Here is a 12,439-nt window from a genome sequence, read left to right on the forward strand (position 1 = left end):
TTTCATTATCCCTTAGAAAATTCAGTCGTATGATAGTCTTAATCTATAATAAATTTATAAAATACTTTTTTATTTCTTTATATAAAGCAAACCATGCACATATCTCAAATCTAGAATTAGGTAGTTAAGAATCAAGAGATTTCACATTCTATATATATTATTTGGAGAGCCGAATAGGAACTCAAGGCGACCTTACTTTCTTATTCTATTCTCATATATATTCTTTTTCTTTTCTCTCTTAATATATTTTTGATGTTATTACTCATTTAGCTTTAGTTGCAATTAGATAGGATTTAGTTTTATGAAACACTCTAGGTTCTTTCGATACACTCGAGGTTTGTAAAAACTCAGCATTATTTTCTCATTTTGGTAATATGATTGTGGAATTCCATTCATGATTCATAACTAAGTGATATCATACATATTTCTTTTCTCTACGGAATTGAGTAATCGGGAAATAAGATATTTCAGATACATTATTTAAAGAGTGGCATCGAAACACAAGGTTATATTTTCTTTTACAATCTATTCTTATATGTGTTCTTATTTCTCCTTTGATACATTGTTGATATTGCTGTTTATTCAATTTTGAGCTACAATTAATATGGATATAAGTTTTAGATGATCTCGAGGTTTCTTTGATATACTCAAGGTTGGACAAAAATTCAAAATTATTTTGAAGAATAGAGTAGTTGATAGTGTTATTCATTCAATTTTTAGCTACAATTCAAGTAGATCTGAGTTTTCGATGTACTCGAGGATGGAGAAAAACTCAAAATTATTTTGAAGAATTGCGCAGTTGAGAATTCAATGCATTGTTGATATTGGTATTAATATATTTTTTTCGCTTCGATTCAATTGGATCTAAAGGTTCAATATACTTATGATTTTTTCAATTTACTCGAGGTTGGACAAAAATCAAAACTAATTCGGAGAAGTGAGTAGTCGCGAATTCAAAGATTCAACATTTTACATCTAAGATTTGGAGAGTGACATTAAAACACAAGGTTATGTTTATTTTTCGATCTATTGTTATATGCATTCTTATTTCTCCTTTGATTCATTGTTGATATTGTTATTCATTCAGTTTTTAACTACGATTCTAATGGATGTAAATTATTGATATAGTCGAGGCTGGACAAAAACTTGAAATTATTTTGGAGAATGGAGTAGTCGAGAATTCAATTCATTGTTGATATTGTTACTCATTAAATTTTATCTACCATTTAACTAGATCTGAGTTTTCGATGTACTCGAGGATGGAGTAAAACTCAAAATCATTTGGAGGAATTGAGTGATCGAGAATTCAATAAATTGTTGATATTGGTATTAACTTAGTTTTTAGCTCTGATTCAATTGGATCTAAGTTTGGATATGCTTGAGATTTTTTCGATTTACTCGAGGTTGGACCAAACTCAAAATTATTTCGGAGAATTGAGTAGTCGAGAATTTAGAGATTTAGAGACTTGAGTTTTCAATATACTTGAGGTTGGAGAAAAGCTCAAAATTCTTTCGGAGAATTGAGTAGTCGAGAGTTCAATACATTGTTGATATTGGTATTAATTTAGTTTATAGCTACGATTCAATTGGATCTAAGTTTCAACATACTTGAGATGTTTTCAATTTACTCGATTTTGGACAAAACTCAAAATTATTTTGGGGAATTGAGTAGTCGAGAATTTAGAGATTTCACATTTTACATCCATTCTTTGGAGAGTGACATCAAAATACAAGGTTATGTTTCTTATTCGATCTATTCTTATATGCATTGTTATTTATCCTTTTATTCAATACATTGTTTATATTGTTATTCATTCAATTTTCAGCTACAATTCAACTAGATCTGAGTTTTCGATATATAGTCAAGGATGGAGAAAAACTCAAAATTATTTCGAATAATTGAGTAGTGAAGAATTCAATATATTGTTGGTATTGGAATAAATTTATTTTTAGCTATGATTCAATTGGATCTAAGTTTCGATATACTTGAGATTTTGCATTTCACATCCATTATTTGTAGAGTGACATCTAAACACAAGTTATATTTCTCTTTTGATCTAGTCTTATATGCATTCTTATTTCTCCTTGCTTTGCTTCATTGTTGATATTGTTGATCATTCAGTTTTTAACTACGATTCAAGTTGATATAAATTTTTGATATAATCGAGGCTGGACAAAACTATATAGTATTTTTTTTTTTTTTCTCTTTGTAGAATTGTGTAGTCTAATTATTGATGTGTAGGGTTCTCAAATCTTAATTGAGTAGTCAAGAATTCAAAGTTTTCATATTATAAAAACATATTATTTAAAGAGTAGATATAGATTTAAGTCGATGTTTCTTTTTCACTCTATATATTTTAATATTTTGTCTCTTCCTCTCTTTTGATACATTGTTAATTGTTATTCATTTAGTTTTTTGATATACTTATGTTATTTCGGTATACTTGAAATATAACAAAAATCTAAAACTATTTCTCTCGTTCTCTGTAAGATGATTTTGTTGTATGTTATTCATAATTTAATTTAAAATTATAAAAATTGTTTTATTCATGTTTCTTAAATCGATAAATAAGTAGTCAATAATTCAAAGATTCTCATTTTACATCGATTATTTGGAGCATTCTCAAGATGATGTTTCATTTTTAATATATATTTATATATGTTCTCCTTTTCTCTTATGATGTTGTTATTTATCTACTTTTATTGTATTAGATCTAGTTTTTCCATTTGTATATATACATTTAAGATTATTTCAATACACTCCAAGTTGGACTAAAACTCAAAATCATTTGCCAAATTTAAAACAAAATTGGTGAAGATGGAAAATCCTTTATAAGAAACAAGATCGTAAAAATAAAGTAAGGATTTCATGAATTGTTGTTCTCATTTTATATATATCTAACGTTTGTGAAATTTATTACATGTACGACAGTTTTCTTGAAGCAAATTTGAAACCTGAAGAATTCCAAATTTTACAAAACTGTAAGTATTTAGTTTGGTATATTTATTTTTCTTTGCAATTTCTTAAAATAGTGACCATGCATTTGCTTTTGATGATTGGTACATTTATCATACATTGCTTTCTTTTTTCTAAGTTTGAAAAAACTAATTTACCTAATAATTATCAGATGGTGATAATAAAAAAACTTATGTAATAATTATCATTAAATTTATTACATCAAATCAATAGTTGTGGTGTATTTATTTGCGTTTTGAGGTATTTTTTGCTACTTTAAAAATATTAACAAAATTTGAATTGAAAATAAGTATTATATGTGATATTTAAGAAAAAATAAAATAGTATTCGATGATGATGTTTTCTAGAGGAAAAACTTATTTAATATCTAGAAAAGTAACCAAAAAATAAAACAAACACAATATTGCTCTCTTGATTTCAATCATTTCGTATAATAAAGACTGCTTTTTTTTTTTTTTTTCTTGCTTTTTCTTGACTTTGTAATCACTTCTGAATTAGAACATATGTTCATCGGTTATAAAACAATGACAATTATTTTGCATTTATTCTGGTGATATGTCTTGAAAGATCATCCTTATGTTTGATTTCTTTGCTTATGAAAAATTGGTCCCAATTTCTGAAATTAGAACCGAGAAGAAGGGTTTAAGGAAACCTTAATCTTTATTCGAGAGGCATATCATCTTTTTGAAAATGTCACCATTGGTAAGTATGAGGGAGTTTCTACATAGAAAGACAACGCTTGACGATAATTACATATTGTTTTGATGTATTTATGAAATTTTGTTAAAATAGCAAACTATTTATATTTGATAGATGAATTTTCAGGTGTGTTTACTTGTGATGGTTTTATATTCATGTTTTAGATCTCTACGGTTTCGAGAGTAAAATAATTTTAAAATTATATTTGAAGACACAAGTAAATATTGATGATGGTATTGAAATTTTATATACTTAATGAGTATATTTTTCTCTTTTCCGGTCATATAATTTTTTAAATGTCCGTCTCTATTTAACATGAAGTCTCTATTTTATTTTTCTCTCTATAAAACGGACTTTTTATGTTTCTTAAATCTATTATTGAGTGCGTATCATGATATTTCAAATTCTACATGTATATCTTGGAGAGTATGATATAATTTAAGGTGATTATTTTTACAAGCTATTTTTAGATTATTTTTTGTTTTTCATTGATACATTTTTGTTGTTGTTGTTATTCAATTACTTTTTGCTATGCTTCAGTTAGATCTAGTTTGATGATATCCATAAGGCTATTGATTTTTGGTACATTAGAGATTTAACAAAAAAGTCAAATCAATGATATCGCCAAAATAAAGAAAATATTTTATAAATTTTTATTGTCGTTTTTATCAACTCGATACTAGTGAAAAATATTATATTTTTTGCAGTATTGATCTTGACGCAGGTTTGAAGGCAAGAGAAAGACATAACAAATTCCTGTCATTTGCCCAAATTTCAATTTCTACATAATGGTAAGATTTATTATTTTATTTTTAATATTTATTTTTCTTTACAGTTTCTTAAATTAGTATTGCTTTTGATGAATTTAGGTTGGCTTTAGTAATAAGTATCATTGCATTTTGATTCATTTTGCTTAATCGTTAAATTAAAAAAAAAAAATCTAATTATTATTATAATTTGTTTGAAAAATGTCATATAATAACATCATATATATATATACAATTAGGTTCTTTCTGTTTTAGGGGAACCCTACTCTCCTATATGATACACATTTGAACATTTTAAATATATTTTTTACAAATGGGAATTATTTTTTCTAAAGAACCTCATTCTTCTTACATATGTGTTGGTTGTAGAAAAGAATAAAAAGAGAGAGAGAGAGAGAACATTTTATGTATTTTTAAGAATTTTGTTGTTGATTATTTGGTGTGATTAAAAAATATTAAGTTACTGATTAGTTTTTAAATAATGTTACAAAGTGTTGGGTACAAATCCAAGTCCCTCATTGAAAATTAGAAGAAAACATCAACACCTTATAAATTTACATATAAATCCATTATTATGAGACTTTTTTTTAAAGAAGTTTAAAAACAAATTCGTATGAACTCAATCCAAAGAAGATAATGATGATTTTTTTATTTCTAGAGTTCTTTTGGTATTCTACCATTGGGTTCATATGGTAAAAAAGAAAAAACATTTCTCTTAACTGTCAATACTTGAATGGGGTCTAAAGGAAAGATTGAGATATTTATTTAATATTTTGTGTTCCTCGAGGAGTATGAATTCCTTGTTACCTTATATTGATCATGAATCATGGTGACATATATGACTTTTTGTAAGATTATTGGTATTTTGTTTTGAGGAACTGGATTATTTTTAACCATCTTTAGCTCAATCGGTGAATTACCATGGAGAGGGAAGAGCATCATCGGTAAATGATGGTCAAAGCGAATCATCTTATAATGGTACGGATAAACAACAGAGAAGGAGAAGATCTCAATCACACTCCTTGAGTAGAGGTAGGTGGCAACATTTTAAAAATGTTAGCTTAAGTTTCATTATATCATTATTATTAAGTATATTCATGCAACCATCACTCAGATGACATAATCAGCTCCGAATCAACAATGAGAATGGCCGATGGAGATACTGTGATCACTGAAGATTTAGAAATAAGATATCTGCAACGATCGAGCATCTATTTGGACATGGTGATGTTTTAATATTTGCCCCCCCTCCCGCTTTTCTTTTCTTTTTAAAGTGTTAGCGTAAGTTTCATTACATCATTATTACTAAGTATATTCATGCAATCATCACTCCGATGAAATTATGAGCTCCGAATCAACAATGAGAATGCACGATGGAGCTATTGTGATCACTGAAGAATTACAAAATAAGATATGTGCAACGATCGAGCATCTATTTGGACGTGGTGATGTTTTAATATTTGCTCCCCACCTTCCCCCCCCCCCCCTCCTTTTCTTTTTTTTTTTCGAAGTGTTAGCTTAAGTTTCATTACATCATTATTATACTAAGTATATTCATGCAACCATCACTCAGATGACATAATGAGCTCCGAATCAACAATGAGAATGAACGATGGAGCTATTGTGATCACTGATGAATTACGAAATAAGATATCTGCAACGATCGAGCATCTATTTGGAAGTGGTGATGTTTTAATATTTGCCCTTTTTCTTTCCTTTTTATCGGTAAAAACTTCATGGGAACAAAAAAATATAACGTTATGATTTCTCCAACATTGTTGTAGATTCTGAAATGGAGAGGGGTCATGTTCTTGACACGACTGGAAGTGATGACCAACCTGAAATGGGCGATGATCTTCCCAATACAACCGGATTTGACTATAAGGTGCCAATAATTCTATTTTCCCATTCATTATTGAACGCCTCCCGTGAACAATATCTGCACTAAATATGCACTTGTAATCTTTTCTTCTATACTCAAATTGAATTTCTATTGTTTGCAGGTTCATGGATGCACCGATGGGAACCATAACCTGTCCTATAGGGGTTGCCAAGGATTGATTTGTACGTCCTGTGATCACGTGGAGCTTGATGCATGCCAGGTTTTGAGATCGTGGGTAAGTATATCGATCTTGAAGCTGTACTTCTTCAATTTCAAGAACTACAATCGTCGTCTTACCAAAAATTGCCTTTTGCTTTTGTAGGTGCACAAAGCTTGTTCCGATAGCTTTGAAGAGATGGATGATCTAGAAGGTAATGGGTGACTTACGAAAATTCTAACATTTGAAAATAAGGCAGTCTAATATTTGCATTTCGTTTTTCAGGGACGGAAAAGTGCAAAATGCAGCCTTCTAAAGAAGAGTTGGAAGAAATTTTGGAGCATTTGAGGAGTCGAGCTCAAACTTACACTCGAATTTTTGGCGAGGAGTGTACAGTCTCTGAACTAGACTGCCTCTCCAACGAGGACAATGCCGACAGCCTCTCCAATACGATAGTTCCCCTTGAAGAACGCCATGAAATAGACAATTTGGAGGGTGATTCAGGGGATACTATCAGCAGCAGCAGTGCCGATAGGCCCTCCAATTCGATGGATTCCACTGAAGAAGTAGGCATTGCTGATGATGGCATTGGACGTCAGGTTAGATCAACAAGGAGAATCAATACACACCTGTCGTCAATTTATGTTGTGGGTGAGCTGTGTGAACTGTCTTCCGATGAAGACTTCACTCTGAGGAAGAGGCAAAAAGTGAACAATGGTAAAAGAGTCGACACTCCAGAGGACAGCGTGCCTGTGCAGCGCAGAATGGGAACTCCAAAACGGAAGGCTGCAGTGAACTCTCCTCAGAGGAAAACGAAGCAGAGGAGGCTGTCAGAAATCTGTGAGGTCGAAGAACACAGATTGGAGCTGGGGGGTGCAGTCTCAGTGTCAAAAGCACAGCGTGGCAAAGCTCCACGGACTAGCAAGAACAGCCGTAATGGAGATGACATGCCCTATTGGCTCGAGGAGATGACGAAGTTCATGACGGGGGCCAAAGCAAAGAAGATGAATCCTAAACGATTCGACATCTCCAAGTTTCTAGAAGAATCCATTTTCCGACCACAGTCTGGGACAATGCATACCGGTGAAGGTGAAGACTACCCTGCTCTTCCGAAGAAGTTCAGGTTTGAAGAGGATGCCGTGCCCCTGACTGAAGAGGAACAGCGAGAAGCTCAGGTAGCCAAGGAAATGGAGGACTTGTTCGATGACATGAACTTTGACTTGGCTGTGGAGGAGATGGGAACAACTACCAGCCATGAGGTAAGTCAATCAGTTTTAATAACTTGTGTCCATTAATCTCTATATATATTCAAACAATAGACAAGAACAGATTCGACACAGATTGAGAACTAATTCGCCACTATTTTTATTATTAATATTCAGAAAGCGATATAATAACTAACAATCTGTTCATGACTTGCAGGTGGTTCCAGTGGATGACGAGGAGGAAGACACCCAAGAGCGCAGATGTGCTCAGAGGGCTTCATGAATTGACATCAGCAGATGATCAAGGACTTTATTGTATCTATTGTCAACATGTAGCAATTCATCCGAGGGATGTAATTCCTCCATGGGTACGTATATATCGATTTCTTTCTTAAGTTGTCTATTCTCCCTAATTCTGCACTAATCTGTTATCTGAAAGTAGTTCAGTGTATTTTCAGGTTGATTTAAAATTTGTGCAGCTACCCCTGTTTATACAGCTTCTTTTTCTTCCTCCTGCAGGCAATCAAAACACATCGTGCACCGAGAAAGAAGAAGAAGCAGGAGAAAGGGGAGCGCCTGAATCTCGGCGCCATGACTCTCCCAGTAGCAGATGCAGCTGAAGTAAGCTGCCGGACTAGAGGCTCGGTTTGGGGTATCAAAGCTGGTGTACAAGAAACTTTGTACGAGCACCAACGAGAAGGATTTGAGTTCCTCTTGAGGAACTTGGCAGGCAGTACTGATATTGCCGACTCAAAGAGCTCAAATCTACCTGGAGTGGGCGGATGCATCATTTCTCATGCACCAGGGACCGGAAAGACACGTCTGACTCTTGTGTTCCTCGAGACATATCTAAAGATGTTTCCAAACTGCCTGCCGATGATCATCGTCCCAGCCACAATACTTGGTACCTGGGAAACCGAGTTCAGAAGGTGGAATGCGGGGTTTCATTTCCACAACCTGAATAATCCGGCATTCACCGGCGACGAGAGGGCGGCTGCTGACCATCTCTTTCAAGGGGCAAAGATTAGATGTCGGGATACAGAGGCAATCCGAATGGTAAAAATATATTCGTGGAAGAGAGGGGGAGGCCTTTCGGGGATTAGCTACAATCTGTTTGAGAAGCTAACGGCACAGAAGGGCAAGGAAGCAAATGCAGGGGAGGTGGGATTTCTGAGGTCGACACTTCTTGAGATGCCTGGACTAGTGATTCTTGATGAAGGCCATACCCCTCGTAACGAAAGGACTAAGATTTGGGCTTCACTGGTTCAGGTCAAGACAGATAAGCGTATCATATTGTCAGGGACGCTGTTCCAAAACAACTTCACAGAGCTGTTCAACACCGTCATGATCGTAAGGCCGACAGCGACAGAAGAGATTATGCAGGATCGGACATTTGCTGAGATTCTGCATTCAGATAAGAAAACCCATAGCCCTCGGTCTGCTTTGCTTCCTGAAGCAGTTAATCGTGCAGTGGAGAGGCTTAAAGTCTCCATGTCGCCGTTTGTGCACGTGCACAAGGGAACTATCCTGCAAAAGAATCTCCCCAGATTAAGAGACTCTGTCATCCTCCTTAAACCGACCGGACTGCAGAAGAAGCTGATCGACATATTGGAAGGGGAACGGTTAAAGAGAATAATTACGAACGAACATGGATTTTCTTTGGCATCTATTCATCCTTACCTCATCCAAAAATGCAAGTCGCAAGTGCCCACCGATGGAATTGATATGAAAGCAGTCGAGGCATCGAAGCTCAATCCTTTTGAAGGAGTGAAAACAAAATTCATCCTCGAGTTTGTCCGCCTCTGTATGACGCTGAAAGAAAAAGTACTCATCTTCTGCCAGAACCTTCCGCCCTTGGAGCTGATCAAAGACCATCTGGCTGCGACCTTCCAGTGGAACGCCAGTAAGGAAATTCTGAGGCTGGAAGGAAAGCTACCGAAGAAGCAACGCCAGAGAGTGATTGACGCATTCAACGATCCAGAAAATGATTCGAAGATCTTGCTTGCGTCAACAAGGTGCTGCTCTGAGGGCATTAGTCTGGTTGGGGCTTCCAGGGTCATTCTGCTGGACGTTGTCTGGAATCCTTCAGTCGAACAGCAGGCAATTTCTCGGGCTTATAGGATTGGGCAAAAGAAGGTTGTCCATTCCTACCATCTAATGACTGTTGGAACGCTTGAGGCGGACAAATATTGCCGGCAAGCTGAGAAAGAGCGGCTATCAGAATTAGTCTTCTGCTCTTCTTCGAATGAGAAGGATATATCAAAGCAGCCGATGCCAGAGATCAAGGACAAGATTCTTCAAGAGATGGTCCAGCACGCGAAGACGAAAGATATATTTGAGAAGATCATCCACCAGCCCAAGAATGCCGACTTGAGCCAGTCCTTGCGTGGTAGAGGTTGAGTATAAAGGTACTTATTGAGTTAAAGTTTCTATTTTTTTATTTTTTATTTTTAAGGAAACAGATTGATTGATGAATTGATTGATCATTTTTGTTTGTGAATTTTTATTTTATTTATTTATTTTTTTTGTCATAGCAACTTGATTCATATTATTAAATGATCCAATCTGTGCACCATTGGTACCCATTTTGTTCTCCATATATATCTGATAAAATAATTGAAGTATCTGAATGCAGGGCTTTAAAGAAGAAGTTCAAAGACAGGATGCATGTCTGATCATTTCCAGGTATATTAGCTGTTTGCTTTGCTACAATGGCTACATTTCTCAATTCCCTTTTCATTTTTAGACCAGACCTTAAGAGAGAATATACAGCAAGAGTATCGTGAGGTTGTCGAGAGGCGTGTATTCACAGGTATTAACATTATATTTCAAAAATGCTGCATTGAGAACCTGCACTTTTGGTCTTAATGATTTGACATATTCCTTGTTTTGTATTCAATGGCGGGCAATCGAGCTGATGAGGAGGTGAATCCAATCTCCCTTTATGTTTTTTAGCTAATAATTATTTCTATACATGGATAATTAATATTCTTATCTACATGTCCACAGACATGTAGATAAGAATATTTTTAACTATAAAATGTCGTGTCATTTAGCTACAAAAAATTAATTTTATCGCTAAAAATAAATTATGTACTACAAAATTGATTTCGTCGCTAAAAGTTTTTTACTAGAAAATTATATCCTCATAGCAAAAAGATTTTAAGTACAAAATTATTTTCATAGCTAAAATCATTTGGCTAAAAAAATCATTTGGCTAAAAAAATCATATATATTTGATTGCTAAAACTCTTTTGTTATGAATTTTAATTTTATAGAAAAAGCATGCTACGAAATCATATTTTTGTACCTATATCTCTTTTCTTAATTTTCATTGCAAAAAACTTATTTTTTTTGTTACGGAAGGCATGTTTGTCGCAAAAAATCTTTACTAACACGGTATAGGTGACGAAATGAGTTTCATCGCAAAAGTATATTTACCATGAATTATTATGTTTTGCTACGAAATTTTTTTTGTAGTGAAAATTCAGGTACACAATAGTCCTTCATTTTAATGTCATGTTTGCTTTACAAATTTAAGGTGTGTTTACTTATGTCTTACAATTTTTATATAAAAATTTTGTTGGTTTGAAAGATATAATATAAATATTAATTATACTATAGATACACTACAAAAAAAAAATAGTATATTTGTAACGGAATTCCGTCCCTAAAAGATCACGTAGCTAACATAATTCCATTATTAATTCCGTTTAAAGACGAAAAAATCTCGTTAAAAAAATGATATTTTCTTGTAGTGAGAGTGGATGAAGTTAAGGATAATTGTGTGTATTTCGAGCATGTTTAGTGTTAAATTTTATATTCTTTTAGAATTAAACTATTTAATATATTCTAAACTTCATTTTTAAAAATTACAATTTCATTCTTTATTATCAGTACTCAACTACTATTAAATATAGGTTTATAAGTGTAATAAAAAGCTTAGTGTTATTATTGAATCTCCTTCCACATGCCTGATCCGGTGCATTTGTTGAAAAAGATAAGGCGTGTAGACTATGTAGGAGTAAACTTCCGAAAAACAATGAAGATATTTGGTGTTGCAATATTTCTTGCAAGGTAATGTTATTCTATCGATCTTGTTAGCGCTATCTCTTCGGATGAATTCAAAGTAATTTCTATAGTCATATTAAATTTTATTTTCTTTTAATATAATGCTAGTTATTATAATGAATTGGGCTTTGGGGTTATATAAATTTAAAATACAACCATAAAAAACTATGACATAGTTTTTTGCAAATCATTGCAAAACTTAATTAGCACAGATAGCACAATATTTTGAAAAAAAAAAAAAAAAATCACAAACTTGTTGGTTCAATTGTATAGAAAATCCACATAGGTTTCACCAATACATGCACAATACACTCTTGATCATATCACACTTGCCTTTGTATCTATTCCATTGTATGGTTACTAACATTTGTTCATTTTTACTTATTTGAACTACATTTAATTTTAAATAAGTGTTTGATTATTTATTGAATCCATGCTCAATTGTTAAAGTTTTTTCAATTTAAAATTTTCAGATTCATAATGGTTTGAGGAGAGACAAAGTACAAATGCTTGTGCATGGAATTCAAGAATCGACTGTGGAGCAATCTTCAATGTCTAGAACATCAAAACAAATGTGTAGTCGAAAAAGGAGTGTGTCTAAAGATCTACCAGGTTCTTATTCCTAAAAGATTTAAAAAAAAAAATGAATGATTGACAAGTCGAATGGTGTGTGTATTTGTT

General features: G+C 33.2%; 1 protein-coding gene across 1 annotated transcript; it reads left to right on the forward strand.

The window, feature by feature from the left end:
* The first annotated feature begins 6,024 nt into the window (after positions 1-6,024).
* LOC127241000 (SNF2 domain-containing protein CLASSY 3-like) lies at positions 6,025-10,087 on the forward strand. Its single transcript, XM_051259875.1, has 7 exons — positions 6,025-6,127; positions 6,228-6,328; positions 6,447-6,560; positions 6,648-6,696; positions 6,768-7,741; positions 7,915-8,055; positions 8,207-10,087. Exons 1-7 carry the CDS (start codon positions 6,025-6,027, stop codon positions 10,085-10,087), a joined length of 3,363 nt encoding a protein of 1,120 aa, XP_051115832.1.
* Positions 10,088-12,439: the final 2,352 nt, after the last annotated feature.

The sequence above is a fragment of the Andrographis paniculata genome, unplaced genomic scaffold, assembly GCF_009805555.1.
Source record: "Andrographis paniculata isolate CXL003 unplaced genomic scaffold, ASM980555v1 Contig80END, whole genome shotgun sequence".
Classification (NCBI taxonomy): domain Eukaryota; kingdom Viridiplantae; phylum Streptophyta; class Magnoliopsida; order Lamiales; family Acanthaceae; genus Andrographis; species Andrographis paniculata.